This window comes from Salvelinus fontinalis, chromosome 21 (genome assembly GCF_029448725.1).
Source record: "Salvelinus fontinalis isolate EN_2023a chromosome 21, ASM2944872v1, whole genome shotgun sequence".
NCBI classification, from domain to species: domain Eukaryota; kingdom Metazoa; phylum Chordata; class Actinopteri; order Salmoniformes; family Salmonidae; genus Salvelinus; species Salvelinus fontinalis.
This window is the reverse complement of record NC_074685.1, coordinates 34,116,119-34,135,312: the sequence shown is the minus strand read 5'-3', so window position 1 is coordinate 34,135,312 and position 19,194 is coordinate 34,116,119. Positions and strand designations below refer to the sequence as shown.

General features: G+C 41.7%; 1 protein-coding gene across 3 annotated transcripts; it reads left to right on the top strand.

Moving 5' to 3' along the window:
• The first annotated feature begins 526 nt into the window (after positions 1-526).
• On the top strand, positions 527-18,427 carry kmt5aa (lysine methyltransferase 5Aa). 3 transcript variants are annotated; one of them, XM_055874933.1, is made up of 7 exons: positions 528-829; positions 1,482-1,632; positions 2,204-2,492; positions 10,624-10,711; positions 15,376-15,435; positions 17,082-17,272; positions 17,473-18,427. In XM_055874933.1, the coding sequence occupies exons 1-7, from the start codon at positions 821-823 to the stop codon at positions 17,681-17,683; spliced, it is 999 nt and encodes a 332-aa protein (XP_055730908.1). In that variant the 5' UTR covers positions 528-820; the 3' UTR covers positions 17,684-18,427. The 3 variants fall into 3 exon arrangements, with proteins under 3 accessions (XP_055730909.1, XP_055730908.1, XP_055730907.1); XM_055874932.1 differs by having other exon boundaries at positions 529-829; positions 2,201-2,492; XM_055874934.1 differs by lacking the exon at positions 15,376-15,435 and having other exon boundaries at positions 527-829; positions 2,201-2,492.
• The last annotated feature ends 767 nt before the right edge of the window (positions 18,428-19,194 follow it).

Here is a 19,194-nt window from a genome sequence, read left to right as displayed (position 1 = left end):
ATAGAGACCCAAAAAGCTAGTAACAGTACAGAGGCAAGGAAAATCTCCCTGGAAAGTAGAACCCTTGAGAAGGACCACTCAGATGGTGACCTCCCCAGCTGCATTACTTCATGCTCTTAATAGCATCAATAATAAACAGAAAATATATATGATGTATAATAAAATAACATTTTACACAATCATTCAATGTTATACCGTGCAGTGTCAAAAATATTGTAAAAATAATACAGAGAAACTATGAGGAAGACATACATTTTTGCAAAATCATGAGGTCTAAATAGAAAGACAGTGTGAAAAGTTTGTTGACAAAATATAAAACAGCCACAAACAAAACACGACACACCAATACCAAACTACAGAGAGAGAGTTTAGACTGTTTTTCAATTTGTTGTTTACTCAGATTCTGTAAAATACTTATTTTCACAAGGTAATTATTTAATGAGGATGATGATAATGATTCATGTTGATTAATTAACTCCCCAAAACAATGTTAGACAGCGCCGCCTGCTGGCTCTCTTTTAGAACTACCGTCCCTTTCAATGTTACATGGCTCCCTCCCTTGAATGAGTTACATTAAAACATGGCGGAGGGGAGAAACTGTGGAAACTGCCTGGGCTGAAGAATTTCAAAGGAAAACATACAAAAGTGACCTTTGTGGAGACGAAGGAGAGTGTACGAAGGCAGAGGAGAGGTGGGATGACTGTTGTATGACGCTGGGGAATATACGGGGAGACACGGCTTCTGGATATTGTTTTACTGCAACAGAAGAGTGGACCCGAAGCCTTTTTCGCATAAATACAAAAAACAAAACAATCCAGAAATGAACGGGGTAAGTTGGCTGTAACAATTCGTCAAATGTGTACTTTGCTATTTTCCCAAAAAATTGGTTACATTAATTTAGGACAATAGAGGGGCGTGGACTGTTATTTCTATGCTAGTTAGGTATTTGTTTAACGTTACTTGATCAATGTCCAACATTGTTGCATGATGTTAGCTAGCATGGTTAGCTAGCTAACTATTCGTTATTCTCCCTACTCCAGCTAGCTACTCCTATCGGTTGAATAAGCGAACGGTCGAAATAAAAAGTTAGTCGATTTTAGTGGGCGAGGCATTTGTAACTCAAATATACAGCCACGTTTGCATGTTCTCGAAAACAACATGTTTATCACAAATAATGTGATGAGTGAAGCGATTGAGCTAACAACTAGGAGGCCCGTATCTTGTGCGGGTGTGTTTAGTCATAGTTAGCCAAATTATGTTGCTGGCTGGCGTCACTGCTAGTGTATTGACACAGGTCTCCTCTTTTTCATAAGACCAGGTCAGGTGACTGCCAGACATTACTCAACAGTTGTTATGGTCGAATGTCCTCGACATTTCCTTGTGGAAAATGAATTTCAATGTTATGTTATTTACGTTGTTGATGTCTCCACACACACAGCAACAACAAAATGATTGATGGTTTCCACCTCTTCCTTTGACAGGACATGGTATTAAACAGCCACTCCATCACTCTCCTGGGCCACAGCAAGTCCAAATCACCTGTCCATGATGAGATGACCATCAAACTCATTCAGGAGGGAAAGTACGCTGGATGCTGCTCTATACAGAATGAAACACCGAGGCAAGGGGATGGTATGTAGTGTATAGTAGCCTATTCATTGAACTACAGCAGTGCATGTCCTGTTCATTCTATTTGCCTCTTTCCTGCAAGTCTACACATTTTGCCATCGTGTGGAGAGAAATGTTTGCAGTTTTTAATATGATATCTGAGTTAGAGTGACTAACAAAATCAATGGGGCCCTGTGGGTGGTAATTTGACCATGATTAGGCATTGCATGCCGCCAGTTGCCCATTCCTGGCCTAGATCAATGTGTATAGACATTATATGGCTTACTGAATACTGAGTGAAATGTGTGTTTACATGAAACCTAAAACATGGCTGCATGATGAGGTTGGCTTCATCATGGTCCATCACTTCACCTCTCATTCAAAAATAACATATTCTCATCACATCTAAGGAGGAGTTGTGGGTTTAGTCTGTGGTATCTCAATAGTCTAAAGTTACTTCTTCTTCTTGTTTCCTCAGTTTTTGATAGCCCATTTTACATGAAATGTACAAAAGCAATATGAACGAGATGAAGCCATTGACATGAACGCTGTTATATCCTCATCTGACTTCTTCTTTGCTTGCCCCACCCAGCAGCCAGGAGACTGAACTCTGAGGCGGCATGCGTCCTGAAGCTGGCAGACATGGAAGAGAGCCACAGCCAGTGGCCCTGCAGGACAGATGAGAACCAGCACCAGTCCTCCCAGCAGCTTCTCCACTTCTCCCCAGTCTCCTGCCTCCGTTCCCCAGCTGATGTCTCCTCCCCTCCTGCCCCCAGTAACAACATCGCCCACACCCTACTCGCCAACAACACCGCTGCTCACCTCGCCAACCAGAGGAGGGACATCCGACGCAAGGCCAAAGGGAAGAAGTCGGCACTAAGAATGTAAGCTCTCACTGGATGTCACATGGTCACATGGTCACATGGTCACATGGTCCCGTGTGGCTCAGTTGGTAGAGCATGGCGCTTGCAACGCCAGGGTTGTGGGTTCAATTCCCACGGGGGGACCAGGGTTCAATTCCCATGGGGGGACCAGGATGAATATGTATGAACTTTCCAATTTGTAAGTCGCTCTGGATAAGAGCGTCTGCTAAATGACTTAAATGTAAATGTAAAACATAAAATCACATTTTGTCGGGTGTTTTCATAGCTAAAAAACACTTGTCACAATAGCTTGGGACTGTCAAATGCATGCACTAAACTGGAGCATGTGAATAATTATGTTAAAAGGGTGTATTATAATTGGGATTGGTGAACTGCAGAGTTTGTGCATCTCCCATGTGGACATATTAGGAGTGAACTGAACTTGAGGTAGTGGTGGCTTTTTGTGCGAATTGTTATTTAAATCAAAATACTACTCATTATAGAGTAAGCGGTAAAGCTTCATATGACACCAATTTTTTCCCCTTTTGTTTCATCACAAAACCAGAGAGCAACCTCTGTCTGGTGAAGTGCACAAAGCATATTGCATGTAACAAACAGTTTACATGGTCAAGCAAGTTAATTTTTCTGACATTATCGGACCACTAAACAGCTATTGACTTCGAGCCAAGGAGAGTTACCGCAAGTCGCAAAGAAAACAGGAGCTGCCTCCACTATTCCAGCACCATTTCAACATCAAATCACCTATGCTTAGTTCAATACAGTGACGCCTAAAAGATAGCAAAAACAATTTAGTCTAATCAACATAAAATTTTATATGAAGTGGCTGTCCATGCTTCTGATTTCTTAGAAATCTATAGAAAAATGTGTTGACTCACGCCAATGCCATCCTCCTCGTTCATGTTGATGAAACGGTCTATCACTTTGTCATACAATTACACAATTACATTTTTTGTTGTCGTAGGTAACCTGGCTAAAATGCTTGCTCGCTAGCCTAGCTTCCTTTCATGGGCAACATTAGCTAGTTAACATTAGCCTTCTACATCTAGCTACATATTGAACTTCTATCCTCTCAGGCCAGGGGTAGGGCTGTGGCGGTCACGAAATTTCATCAGCCGGTGATTGTCAAGCAAATAACTGTCGTTCTCACGGTAATTGACAGGTAATTAACATAAACACAACATTAGCATCTCCTGGCTTTCACACACAGTCTACAAGCCATTTTAAAAGTCTAATAAATCCATGTAATATATTCTACACATCACAATAAACATTATTTATTTTAGACGGGTGCAAACAAGCATGATATGAAGAAAATGTAGTCTATTTCAGAAGAAAATAATAGCATACTCTTGAGTTGTCCTGATCTGGCTATGCCAAATGGCTGTGGGCTACACTAGTTTATTTAGCAGACACGATTTTTACATAAAATTCCGTGGCATTATTTTCTAATATGAATTAAACAAAGCTGAATAAAATATAAATATTTTCTCCAAACGATTTGAGGGAGTTCTGTGGCTATTCTGTGAGCAGTTAACAAATAAATAGTTACTCGTATATGGTTAATTTAAGCAGTTATTAATGTAACTTTAGTTGTTTTACAAAAGTTGGGCTGTATGTTTTGATTTTTAATACATTGTAAGGCTGCATGATGAGACTAATGAGGATTTGAAAAAAGTCTCTTGAAAGGCTTGAGCTCTGCTTTGCTTTTTTTGCGCAGGCTGTACACACCATCAGTCTCTCATTCACAATTTGACAAGCACTTGATAATGAATTTCACGGCGGCATAATGCACCCTAAAAAAATCCTTTCCTTTTGCGGCCCGGAGTGCTGCGTTGTGCCCTTCTCCCTGAGTGTACAGCGCAATCCGAAGCGCCTCCCACTCACAGGGCTCTCCGTCACGTGATCGGGTCTTTCTCACAGGCTACAAGTCAGACACGTCGGGGACGCAACTACGTGCGTCCTTATCCAATTCCGAGGTGCATATTGAAGATATTGGAAGAACTGTCCACATTTACTTTTCGGCAGCCAACAAGATGAGTAGGCTTAACGGACAGCAAAAGCACTAGCCTATGTCAATCTACTATCCCCCATAGTACAAAAGTCGACCTTTTCTGTGTGAGAAATAAATATTCCAAACATGGCCTGGGACAGTTGTGGGATGCTATAGATCCCACATTAATACAACCACTAGCATCAAAAAACACTTTTTTTTAATGCAATGTGGCTGTCGCAACAGATCAGAACGTTTACCTTAAAATGTTGATAAACTATTAGGCTATTTCTTCACATTATAAGCCCAGCAATGCGCACATGGTAGTAGGCTATAAGTGCAAATGTTCCATTAGCGGAATACACCATTAACAAAAGTGACCGCAAATGCAATTATGCATGTAATGCTTTTATTATAAAGGTGCATTTTTATGGTGGATATTATCTTCCCCAAACCTGAAACTAATGCGCTCTACACCCCTTGTAAAGCGGATTAGTGTACTTCATTTGAAGAAGTTATTTGTCCACTTTAGTTGTGATACAAACCTTACTAAAACATATAGGCCTATGGGCTAGGCTACCTGAGGTGTGTGTCTATGATTCACACAAGACATTGTTTCTTATGCTGGGTATTATTCACAAGTGATAATATATAGTTTACAAGTGATAGGATAATATTGTCACCCATCAGACTTCTTGATTTAATCTTGTCTTTACATATACTAAATAATATGTGTGACATTGTTTTGATTTAAAGTGGACCATTATCATGCACCTGTATCGAAACAAGGGCAGTGGGAAAGAATACATGTAATCTATGCACTTAAATAGCGAATGGAGTTTGCTTTTCCCCGTGTTTTATTTTCATCCCAGCCAGGTAGGCTATACTCCTGTTGTAAATATAAGCAATGTGCTTAATATTAGTGAAGTTGAGAAATAAATATAGTAGACCTAGCCTATAGAAAGCTGATGGGATCCTCGTCTTTTTATTAGTGGCCATCACTCAGTTTTCTCTCGCAATTGCATATCCTATAGAAATGTTGCGCAACATGAGCTCATGGGCTCTCATGAAGTGTTTGATTAGATTTTTAAATACATTTACATTGTCAGAGTGATTAGCGAGACAATGGAGTGCTCAGTACCAGACAGTTAGCAAGTTTGTAGGCTACTAATGGCCATCAGAGCTTGGAGAAGCCTACTGTGACTAAACAGTTATGTGGGATTTGACTGCCTTCATGACTCGTGACCTCTTGTGTGGCAGTAATACGGTCACCGCAACAGCCCTAGCCAGGGGCACAAGGTATAAGTTGATGGTTTGATCAGAATCGCCATTATAATCATTGGCCAGTATTGTAGAGCCATAAGTCCAAATCCCTATCTCCATCCATGGCTAATTTAGGAAAGGGACAATTTTTGCTAGTTAGCCACCGGAGGACAACACAACGAGATGCATTAACGCAAGTTGTTTCTGTAAGTGACGTATGCTCTCAATGGGATTTGATAGGAGTGACGCCAAATCCAAAGTGGCTTCCCTTGATACTTATTTTTATTTTATTTATTTTTTTGGGTGTGCCAGGACCATTCAAAGTTGAGCTCGCTCAGTTTAGTTCAGCACTGATTGGCTATTATTTTATACTTTTACATTTTGTTTTATCAAGGGATGTCAAGTGCTCACTGGCTTTCTTTGCATTCAACGCTACTGGCGGCAACAATGTCACTCTTTTTGACCAGAAAGCATCAGATGGCCTAAACAGAGGGGTGCTGTTTCGCTCGCTCGGATGCTTTCTCTGGTGAGATGCATTCAGCCTCTTGTGAATTGAAGGAAAATATGAAACACAAAATATTTTATTGAATCTTTTTTGGGGGGAAGCCTGGCTTCCCTTGGCAGCCATGAATATATGGCACAGTTGGAGATTTACTGAAGGAGAAACAGGGTAGCATTTAGATACCGATGGACTAGAGGCCTTACTGTCTAAAACAGGGGTGTCAAACGCATTTTTCCCCAGGGGCCACATTCGGTCTTCAACAAGGTCCGGAGGGCTGCTCGGAAGATGTATTATATTTCCTCACTGTCAAAATGTGCAAAAAATTGTCCTCTATCCATCGTTTAAAAAAAAAAAAACGTTCTATGCTCCCTAACTGTCTAGCTTTAATTTTTGTGATTTACTAGCGAGCTGGATAGTCACTGTATGAATGTATGTCCATTATCAGTTCTACACAGTTTTGATTTGGTTTTAGGAATCTCTCGCACACGCAAGTATGTGGACACTCCTTCAGATTAGTGGATTCGGCTCTTTCAGCCACACCCGTTGCTGACAGGTGTATAAAATTGAGCACACAGCCATGCAATCTCCATAGACAAACATTGGTAGTAGAATGCTTTACTGAAGAGCTCAGTGACTTTCAACGTGGCACTGTCATAGGATGCCACCTTTCCAACAAGTCAGTTTGTAAAATGTCTGCCCCGCTAGAGCTGCCCCGGTCAACTGTTCTACTATTGTGAAGTGGAAATGTCTAGGAGCAACACCTGCTCAGTCACAAAGTGGTAGGTCACACAAGCTCACAGAGCAGGACCGTCAAGTGCTGAAGGGCGTAGCGCATAAAAATCATCTGTTTTTCATGGTCGGGCTAGGCCCCTTAGTTCCAGCGAAGGGAAATCTAAACACTACAGCAAACAATGACATTCTAGGCGAGTCTGTGCTTCCAAAGTTGTGGCAACAGTTTGGGGAAGGCCCTTACCTGTTTCAGCATGACAATGCCCCTGTGAACAGAACCAGTTCCATACAGAAATGGTTCGTCAAGATTGGTGTCCACATACGTGTATTTAATAATTAGAGCTGACCCTGTTTGGTCGATGGTCGACCAACAACCTAAGATTTTTGTTTTGTTTTGTAAAGCAGTCACATTTTGTTAGGTTACAGCCTTATTCTAAAATGTCTTAAATTGTCCCCCCCCCCCTCAATCTACTCGCAATACTCCATAATGACAATTTATGCTAATTTATAAATACATTTTTTTTAATATATATTTTTACATTAGTATTCTGACCCTTTACTCAGTACTTTGTTGAAGCACCTTTGGCAGTGATTACAGCCTCGAGACTTCTTGGGTATGACGCTACAACCTTGCCACACCTGTATTTGGAGTTTCTCTCATTCCTCTCTGCAGAACCTCTCAACCTCTGTCAGGTTGGATGGGGAGTGTTGCTGTACAGCTATTTTCAGGTCTCCAAAGATGTTCGATCCGGCTCAAGTCCGGGCTCTGGCTGGGCCATCTCAGGGACATTCAGAGACTTGTCCCGAAGACACTCCTGCGTTGTCTTAGCTGTGTGCTTAGGGTCATTGTCCTGTTGGAAGGTGAATCTTTGCACCAGTCTGAGGTCCTGAGCGCTCTGGAGAAGGTTTCCATGAAGGATCTCTCTGATCTTTGCTCCATTCATCTTTGAGAAACATCCCCACAGCATGATTCTGCCACCACCATGCTTCACTTTAGGGATGGTGTCAGGTTTCCTCCATACGTGACGCTTTGCATTCTGGCCAAAGAGTTCAACCTTGGTTTCATCAGACAAGATCATCTTGTTTCTCAAGGTCTGAGAGTGTTTAGGTGCCTTTTGGCAAATTCCAAGTGGGTTGTCATGTGCATTTTTACTGAGGAGTGGCTTCCGTCTGGCCACTCTACCATAAAGGCCTGATTGGTGGAGTGCTGCAGAGATTGTAGGTTGTTATCCTTCTGGAAGGTTCTCCCATCTCCACAGAGGAACTCTGGAGCTCTGTCAGTGACCATCGGGTTCTTGGTCACCTCCCTAACCAAGACCCTTCTCTCCGCATTGCTCAGTTTGGCTGGGCGGCCAAACTGTTCTTGGGGACCTCAATGCTGCAGAAATGTTTTGGTACCCTTCCCCAGATCTGTGCCTCAATACAATTTTGTCTCTGAGCTATACGGACAATTCTTTTGACCTCATGGCTTGTTTTTTGCTCTGACATGCACGGTCTACTGTGGAATCTTATATAGACAGATGTGTGCCTTTTCCAAATCATGTCCTATCAATTATATTTACCACAGGTGGCCTGCATTCAAGTTGTAGTAACATCTCAAGGATGATCAATGGAAACAGGATGCACTTGAGCTCAATTTCGAGTCTCATAGCAAAGAGTCTGAATATTTATGTAAACATTTCTAAAAACCTGTTTTTGCTTTGTTATTATTGTGTAGATCACTCAGGATGTTTGTAAAAAATATAAATACTTTAAAAAAAAATTTTTTTAGAATAAGGCTATAATGTAACAAAATGTGGAAATAGTCAAGGGGTCTGAATACTTTCCGAATGCACTGAGATATATGTTTATGGCACACGACACACCAGTCTGATTCACACCTTTATCAGTGGACTTATGCAGCGGGGATGGCACACCGGTAGTACATTTTCTGTTACTTCCCATAATTTGTCAAATACAATGTTTGGTTATGTTAATGCATTCAATATATTATGATTAGTCTTACCGTTCTCATTGTCGGAGTTTGTGGAACGCACAACTTAGCTAGCTACACTTATGAGGAACAGGTTTTGGTTTATTTCATTCCATTTACGAGTTCTCAATTCATTCAATGTATTTTATTTGTAGCACTCCGGTAAATGTTGAGTAAGGACGCGCACCAGATTATGCATAGCAGTAGGCCTAGGCTGCCTGGCCTGCGTGTAAATGTAGGCCTATAAATGTGCCCATTTGGGGATCTGATTAGTATTTATGATTCTTAACTCACCACCAATGTGGAGCTTATCTGCTGAGGACCTGCCTTACAACAGGCCTACAAGCTCTGTCCAGCCTCTCTCAGCCTATTGCGGACAGTCTGAGCACTGGTGGAGGGATTGTGCGTTCCTGGTGTAACTCGTGCAGTTGTTGTTGCCATCCTGTAACTGTCCCGCAGGTATGATGTTCATATCTACTGATCCTGTGCAGGTGTTGTTACACGTGGTCTGCCACTGCGAGGACGATCAGCTGTCCGTCCTGTCTCCCTGTAGCGCTGTCTTAGGCGTCTCGCAGTACGGACATTGACATTTATTGCCCTGGCCACATCTGCAGTCCTCATGCCTCCTTGCAGCATGCCTAAGGCACGTTCACGCAGATGAGCAGGGAGCCTGGGCATCTTTCTTTTGGTGTTTTTCAGAGTCTGTAGAAAGGCCTCTTTAGTGTCCTAAGTTTTTATAACTGTGACCTTAATTGCCTACAGTCTGTAAGCTGTTAGTGTCTTAACGATGGCTCCACAGGTGCATGTTCATTGAACAAGCATGGGGAAACAGTGTTTAAACCCTTTACAATGAAGATCTGTGACGTAAATCCAAATCTCTTTAAAAGACAGGGTCCTGAAAAAGGTCTGTTTTTCTTTTTTTGCTGAGTTTAGTTAATACAATGTTTTAAAGTTCCTTGCAGACAGGCCATGTGTAGCCAATGCGATATATATAGGATATTTATTTTGATAATGTTTTTTTCTACCTACAGGATGCAATGGTTTTTATTTGTTGGCTTTATGTAGGTTGTTTTTACAAAAATGGCAATACAAGTTACTTTTAGAATTTTGATTTTTGAAATATGACTTGTTCCACAAATGTGCATATGAAAATCATAACTGGCACGCAGATTGGTAGAAATAGTAAGATAAATTGGCACTCCAAATGGAAAAGGTTGCCGACCCCTGGTGTAGCCTATTACCTACCGGCAAATTCAGGAGCATAACAGCCGAATCTGCCAAGGCCAGCAGCAGCGGGGAGGAAGAGGGTCAGGATTTTTTATTTAAATGTTTCTCCTCCTGGTTCTGGTTAAGCGGTCTTGGTTTCTGGATCCCTCTTGAGTCATTTGTTTGTCTTCATTATGTAATCTGTGTGCTTAAAGCATCAAACAAGCTCAGTAGCCGACATATATAAAATACAGGTTTTTAAAATGTCATAACTTCTAAAGAACAGACCACTGTAGGTCGGGGACAGATATAATTGATGTACCACAAAGGGCTGCAATGTCTGTTTCTGTTGGACACTTTGTGCTTGTTTGTTCACTTTGATAAGAACATGGTTCATATGTGCCCGTATATGTAAAAAAAAAAAAAATGGTTGTGTTTGCTAATGCTAGTTCATACATTTCCTTAACAGAGCAGAGAGCAGGAATTCCCAAAACCGCAAAGTAACAGACTACTATCCCATAAGGAGAAGCTCCAGGAAAAGCAAAGCAGAGTTGAAGGTGAGAGCAAAGTGCATTTATTACCTTGTAATATTAAAGCATTGACCACTTCCACGCTGTTATATACCAAAGATTAAGCAGTGTACTGTGCAGATTATTGAAAGATTAACAGACCTAGTGTGAAATGAGGGCCATGTGTGGAATGGGTGCAACTCAATATTAGGAAGGTGTTCCTAATGTTTGGTTTACCCAGTGTATATCCTTTATCTGATTCCCAGTTCATCCAGTAGATCAGGGTTTCCCAAACTCGGTCCTGGGGCCCCCCCTGGGTGCACGTTTTGGTTTTTGCTCTAGCGCTACACAGCTGGTTTAAATAACCAACTCATCAAGCTTTGATTGTTTGATTCAGCTGTGTAGTGCTAGGGCAAAAGCCAAAACGTGCACCTGGGGGGGGGGGGGGGGGACCACGACCGAATTTGGGAAACCCTGCACTAGATGGTGCCACTTGAAACCAGTTGCGTTTGGGTAGTGAGTGACTTTGCCAAAATTGCTGAACATTTTTTGTTTGCAATAAAGCTGGACCAAATCTGAACCAATCGTAGAGGTCTGTTTCACAAGTTTGGCCAGTACAGTAGAGCAGGGATTCCCAAACCTTTTCACTCGGGGGGCCTGCTTCCTGCATTATGCCACGCTCCCATGCACGCGCCATGTATATTTCTATGGGCTCAAGCACTGTTCATGACAAACTATTCACACCCTTTTTGTTGGTGGAGAGAATTTTGCAAGTTTTGAAGCTTATTTCCTGCTAATCTGTAAAATTTTCCATGTCTAATGTGATATTTGAGTGACAAATTACAACTATCTATGGGCAAAAAAAAACTTAATAATAAAAAATATATATATATATAATAATAAAAACATTAGCTGACATGTTCTAGTTGATCTGGACATTTCTGACAAGTTCTAATATAGAGCTGGGACGATAAACCAGAAATGACAGACACTGACATTGCCTTCCTCTTACTGAAGCATTTTGCTTCCGTTAGTGATTTTGCTACACAACGTTCCTGTAGATTTGTCCTAAAACCATTATTTGGTCAACATTAATGGCCTATGCCTTACGTTGATTCCTGCTATGTAAGTGTCTGTCTGTCCCTGTTTTGCTGTTGGCTACTGACTCAATCCCTCTTCCCTCTGCACACGGAGGAGGGAGCGATGCGTTCTGAGAAGCACTGTTGCTTAAAATACTATTGCGACGAAAAGACAGTTTCAAAGCAACTACTGTTCTAGTTACACAGAGGAGAGTCACAGCTTTCTGTGAGTGTGTGTGTGTGTATATAACGTATTTCTCACAACTTAATATTGAGTTCATGGCACCAGTTTCCAACTGGAGTCGGCTATGTAGTATGGTTTTGAAGTGCGAACGGAGCCGAGTGGAGCGTGCCATTTTCACTTAATAGGCTTACATCTAGTGGCCTAGCACCGGACTGTTTTTGTACGACGTTAGATTACATTTACTGGCTATCTATCAACAATATCATATTCAGAGTTAGCAATCTAGCTAAGTGTTTTGAGTTCCCACTTCCTCAAGTGGTAAATAAATGCAATAAGCCTAAATGCCAATATGCACAAATTCTCTTAAGAGCCCAAAATAAATCTGATCGTATTTGGATAGGTTACACATCAAAATACAATCATGCATTTCCTGTGTGTGTGTATATACACTGCTCAAAAAAATAAAGGGAACACTTAAACAACACAATGTAACTCCAAGTCAATCACACTTCTGTGAAATCAAACTGTCCACTTAGGAAGCAACACTGATTGACAATAAATTTCACATGCTGTTGTGCAAATGGAATAGACAAAAGGTGGAAATTATAGGCAATTAGCAAGACAGCCTAAGTGCTCCAATAAAGGAGTGATTCTACAGGTGGTGACCACAGACCACTTCTCAGTTCCTATGCTTCCTGGCTGATGTTTTGGTCACTTTTGAATGCTGGCGGTGTTCTCACTCTAGTGGTAGCATGAGACGGAGTCTACAACCCACACAAGTGGCTCAGGTAGTGCAGTTCATCCAGGATGGCACATCAATGCGAGCTGTGGCAAGAAGGTTTGCTGTGTCTGTCAGCGTAGTGTCCAGAGCATGGAGGCGCTACCAGGAGACAGGCCAGTACATCAGGAGACGTGGAGGAGGCCGTAGGAGGATAACAACCCAGCAGCAGGACCGCTACCTCCGCCTTAGTGCAAGGAGGTGCACTGCCAGAGCCCTGCAAAATGACCTCCAGCAGGCCACAAATGTGCATGTGTCAGCATATGGTCTCACAAGGGGTCTGAGGATCTCATCTCGGTACCTATTGGCAGTCAGGCTACCTCTGGCGAGCACATGGAGGGCTGTGCGGCCCCACAAAGAAATGCCACCCCACACCATGACTGACCCATCGCCAAACCGGTCATGCTGGAGGATGTTGCAGGCAGCAGAACGTTCTCCACGGCGTCTCCAGACTCTGTCACTTCTGTCACATGTGCTCATGTGCTCAGTGTGAACCTGCTTTCATCTGTGAAGAGCACAGGGCGCCAGTGGCGAATTTGCCAATCTTGGTGTTCTCTGGCAAATGCCAAACGTCCTGCACGGTGTTGGGCTGTAATCACAACCCCCACCTGTGGACGTCGGGCCCTCATACCACCCTCATGGAGTCTGTTTCTGACCGTTTGAACAGACACATGCACATTTGTGGCCTGCTGGAGGTCATTTTGCAGGGCGCTGGCAGTGCACCTCCTTGCACAAAGGCGGAGGTAGCGGTCCTGCTGCTGGGTTGTTGCCCTCCTACGGCCTCCTCCATGTCTCCTGATGTACTGGCCTGTCTCCTGGTAGCGCCTGCATGCTCTGGACACTACGCTGACAGACACAGCAAACCTTTTTGCCACAGTTCGCATTGATGTGCCATCCTGGATGAACTGCACTACCTGAGCCACTTGTGGGTTGTAGACTCCGCCTCATGCTACCACTAGAGTGAGAACACCGCCAGCATTCAAAAGTGACCAAAACATCAGCCCGGAAGCATAGGAACTGAGAAGTGGTCTGTGGTCACCACCTGCAGAATCACTCCTGTTTTGGGGGGTGTCTTGCTAATTGCCTATAATTTCCACCTTTTGTCTATTCCATTTGCACAACAGCATGTGAAATGTATTGTCAATCAGTGTTGCTTCCTAAGTGGGCAGTTTGATTTCACAGAAGTGTGATTGACTTGGAGTTACATTGTGTTGTTTAAGTGTTCCCTTTATTTTTTTGAGCAGTGTATATATATTTTATTTTTTTATCGTAGGCTACCATCTGTCTTACTTGGCACTGGAAGTAATTGTCTAGGGCCCTGCCACTAATTTAAAGTAGCTGTCCATTTAAAAAAATATATATATTGTCCTATTTGTTGTTATCGAGCAAAATGGTTACATTTTATCACTGCCTTTGTCCATATCCCCCAGCTCTAGCACCTCCCCGGAAAATATATTTATCGGAAGTTATCAACTTTTTTTTACTCTTCAATTTATGGATTTTTGTCCATATGGCCCAGCTCTAGTAAAGTAGTGTACTTCAGTGTTCAGAAAAGTACAGTACAGTACACAAGAGCACATGAGTTGAGTACATTATACTGAACTATACTCTAATTTACTGAACTGTACTGAGCTCTACTATGTTGTACATTGTTGTCCAAACTTGTGAAACATGGGTGTCTATGATTGGTTCAGATTTGGTCTGGACCAACCAAAATTGGTCTTGTTTGGTGATTATGCATTTCTGTGTAGTACAGATCAGTGACCTATGATGAAATTCTGTTACCGGGTGTAAATCCACTTAACTTAATGCAGTTAAATAACCAAAATATGTTTTTCAAAGTTGAGGCGTCATGTCATAGCGGACACCCCATTATTTCTGTAGACATCTTTGAATCTTAATTTGGAGCCGATATTCAATTGTTTTAAACTGAGGGAGAGATTGGTAACAGAATTTAGGTAAACTTTGCTTCTGCACAGTTCTTCTAGTAAATGTGTTTTTGTAAAATGTTCAGTGTAAATTGTTAAAAGTAGTCCTTGTGCATAGAGTTGTATGATTTTGTTAAACTTTTTAAATCAATGGTTTTAGTTTGGCCATACATTTTAAGTGAAAAACTAGTGGAATTGCCCCAATACAGTATGGGGAGCACAGAGATACTGTTAACTGGTTCTCTGGCCGACTGCTATTGCCTGAGCAGAGCTTAGATGAGATGATGACTTTAAGGAATGAAAAATAATGGTCATCAAATAAGTACTAAGTCGTATACATGACTGAAATATTTCATATCAATAGAAAAAGAGGAAGTAACTTACCCAATGTGGACCTGACAGTGTTCATCATTTTTGGCTTTAGAATTTTTCCATTTAAAAAGCTCAAATCATTTTAATGTCATTTCATAATGCATTTAAGGTTTTCAAAAATATTATCGAACGGAAATCAAAAACGGTGATCTTTTTTTATAACCGAAACTGAACCAACCTCCAAGCACTAATCGCTCAGCACTAGTAACTTTGCAGTGTAACTTTTTATTTAGAAAAGACAAAGGTTCATAACATGTGAGATTAGCTATAATGCCATTAGCAACTGTGAATAAGGACTTGTTCCTTCAAATATGTTGAGCCAAATTTTACGTTTCTTATTAAATGTCCTCTATGCTTCGATTCTCTTACAGTGTGAACAAAAGAAACACATCGATGATCTGATCATAAATGGGATCGAGGAAGGAATGGAGGTACACTCATTGATCACAGCGCTTAGCCAATCTGACTGGGAGGCCCTGTATTTGAAAACCTTGTTGCTATGTTCATACTGACATATCATGAAATGCATCTCACACAGTTTTCAGAGGAAAATAGGGTGTGATACTAAGTTCATTTTATTATTTCAATAGACTATATTGTATTCCATGAGTGAAAATACAGTGCATTTGGAAAATATTCAGACCCCTTCATCTTTTCCAAATGTTTGTTACGTTACAGCCTTGTTCTAAAATTGATTAAATCATTGTTTTGCCTCAATTTTCACACAATGCCACATAATGACAAAGCAAAAAGTTTTTTTTGTATTAAATTGCAGATGTATTAAAAAGTATTCAGACCCTTTGCTATGAGACTCTAAATTGAGCTCAAGTGCATCCTGTTTCCATTGATCATCCTTGATTTTTCTACAACTTGATTTACCACAGTCCACCTGTGGTAAATTCAATTGATTGGACATGATTAGGAAAGGCTCACACCTGTCTATATAAGGTCCCACAGTTGACAGTGCATGTCAGAGCAAAAGCCAAGCCATGAGGTCGAAGGAATTGTCCATAGAGCTCCGAGACAAGATTGTGTTGAGGCACAGATCTGGGGAAGGGTACCAGAAAATGTCTGCAATTGGGGGAGAAGGGCCTTGGTCAGGGAGGTGATCAAGAACTTGATGGGCACTCTGACAAAGCTCAAGAGTTCCTCTGTGGAGATGGGAGAACCTTCCAGAAGGACAACCATCTCTGCAGCACTCCACCATTCAGGCCTTTATAGTAGAGTGGCCAGACGTAAGCCACTCCTTAGTAAAAGTCACATGATAGCCTGCTTTGGTAAAGAACTCTCAGACCATGAGAAACAAGATTCTCTGGTCTGACGAAACCAAGATTGAGCTTTTTGTCCTGAATGCCAAATGTCACATCTGGAGGAAAGCTAGCGCCATCCCTACGGTGAAGCGTGGTGGCAGCATCATGCTGTGGGGAGGTTTTTCAGTGGCAGGAACTGGGAGACTAGTCATGATTGAGGAAATGATCAATGGAACAAAGTACAAAGAGATCCTTGATGATAACCTGCTCCAGAGCGCGCAGGACCTCAGACTGGGGCGACGGTTCACCTTCCAGCAGGACAACGACCCTAAGCACAGCAAAGACAATGCAGGAGTGGTCTCTGAATGTCCTTGAGTTGCCCAGCCAGAGCTGAGACTTGAACCCGATCGAAACATCTCTGGAGAGATCTGAAAATAGCTGTGCAGCGACACTCCCCATCCAACCTGACAGAGCTTAAGAGGATCTGCAGAGAAGAATGGGAGAAACTCCCCAAATACAGGTGTGCCAAGCTTGTAGCGTCATACCCAAGAAGACTCTAGGCTGTAATTTCTGCTGAAGGTGCTTCAACAAAGTACTGAGCAAAGAGTATGAATACCTATGTAAATGTGGGGATTTTTATAAATTTGCCAGAATTTTAAAACCAGTTTTTGCTTTGTCATTATGGGATATTGTGTGTAGATTGAGGGGAGGGGGGGGGGGTCAATTAAAACCATTTTAGAATACGTCTAATGTAACAAATGTGGAAAAAGTCAAGGGGTCTGAATACTTTCTGAATGCACTGTATGTTTATTCCCCAAATGGTACAGGTGCAGCATATAGAGGGGAAGGGTCGAGGAGTGTTTGCCACCCAGTGTTTCGATAAGGGCCAGTATGTAGTGGAGTACCATGGCGACCTGCTGCAGATCACTGACGCCAAAACGAGGGAGGCCGAGTACGCTCTTAACCCTGCCACCGGCTGCTACATGTACTATTTTCAGTATCTCTGCAAAACATACTGGTATGTCAAACCATTCTTTCTTTTATGTGTGTGGCATCTCTGGTATAGCCGCAAAACTATTTCAGCATTCTCACTGTTGGCTGCTCACTAATGCAGTATTTGTTTTAGTTTCATGATGTAATAACTTTTCAACCATAACTAACTTTGTTAGATTAACCTAATATCATTGGGGGTTTTTTCTCAACTGCTTCTCCCTCTAGTGTGGACGCCACGAAAGAAACGGGTCGCATGGGCCGTCTGATCAACCACAGTAAGAACGGCAACTGTCAAACCAAACTCCATGACATCAACGGGATGCCTCACCTCATCCTGGTGGCATCGCGAGACGTCGATGAGGGCGAGGAGCTGCTCTACGACTATGGCGACCGCAGCAAAGCTTCCATCGCAGCCCACCCCTGGCTCAAACATTGATGGAGACATGATCCAGCTCAAAGAAAAGGGAAAATGCTAACACCTTGGTTTCTTAATAGATCGTTTTTTAAATGTAAAAATTGCCTTAGCAACAGAATGTGTCATCACATATTTTTTTTGTTTTCTGAAAGGGAGGGGGTAGTTTGTGTACTTAGTGGGGAGGGAGTTTTTGAGGAGGGTGGGTTAGGTTACAATGACGTAAACACACATTTAGATTGAGGTACACCTAAATGTCTGGCGACATCAATACTTTTAATATATTTATCAGTCTATATGAAACATGCTAGTTTTTTCCAGCACATTTCTTTTTGTATATTTTGTATTACCGGTAGACCAGTGCTTCCACGGCATGCAGGTTGTAGTTCAGTGTTCTGCATTTTTATACAAAGTTTTTCTTAATTGGTTGTATGGTAGTTAGTTGCTAAGCAATAATTATATTTATGGTACCAGAACCCTTCTGGTTGATGCAGAAAGCAGAACTATTAGATGCAAACTTACGAGCCGTCTTTAAAAGGTTCCAAAAACTGGAATAGGATTCCAACCATTGAAACTCACACTTTATTTGAAATGTCAATCTTATGCTAAGTTATGTATAGTTGTAGAGTTGTTTTATGAACTTGAACAAATCTGTACCTCTAACACACAAAGCTGTCAATGTCCACAAACAAATGCTCCATGAGGAAGTATTTAAATATGTATGCTGGGGTGGAGGCATCATTGAATAAACAGGTTTTATGCAAATTATACCCCAGCTTGCTTTTGTCATGACTTCGGAGCTCTTTTTTTTGCATTTTAACACCTTGCTGATTACAAATCTGAATTTGAGGATAATGGACTGATGATTTGTACAACTACTGTTCAGAGGGCATTAGATCCCCTCTAATATTTAATATGATGATTGCATGAGGTTGGTTTAGTGAGACGCATTTCCAAACGGAACGTTCTAAATTAAACATTTCTCATGCGGACTGTTTTTAGTGATATTTGTTTGGAATCTGATCCCGACTTGCAGCATAAAGGCAAAAGCGAAGTGAGAGGACCATCTCAGCAAAAATCTGTCTTCTCCAGCAGGTGGCGCTGTTTTGTCTCCTTCGTTCAGCAAGCGAGGAGTGTTTGTATGGATGTTAAGTCAATATGGGGGTGCTGTTTTCACTTTGTAAAAATTCGTTCCCAAATTAAACTGCCTCATACTCAATTCTTGCTCGTACAATATGCATATTAGTATTACTATTGGATAGAAAACACTCTCTAGTTTCTAAAACCGTTTGAATTATATCTGTGAGTAAAACAGAACTCAAGTTGGAGCAAACTTCCTGTCAGGAAGTGAGAAATCTGAAATCGTGCACTCTGTTTTAGGGTCAGTTTATTAATTTGCATGTATTCTATTGGTCGACATGCACTGCATACGCCTTCCCCTAGATGTCAGCAAGCAGTGAGAATTGGAATGGAGTTGCTAGGCAGATCTGAGGCCATATAAAGGGTCTTGGAACGTGGGGTGCACTCTTTTCAAC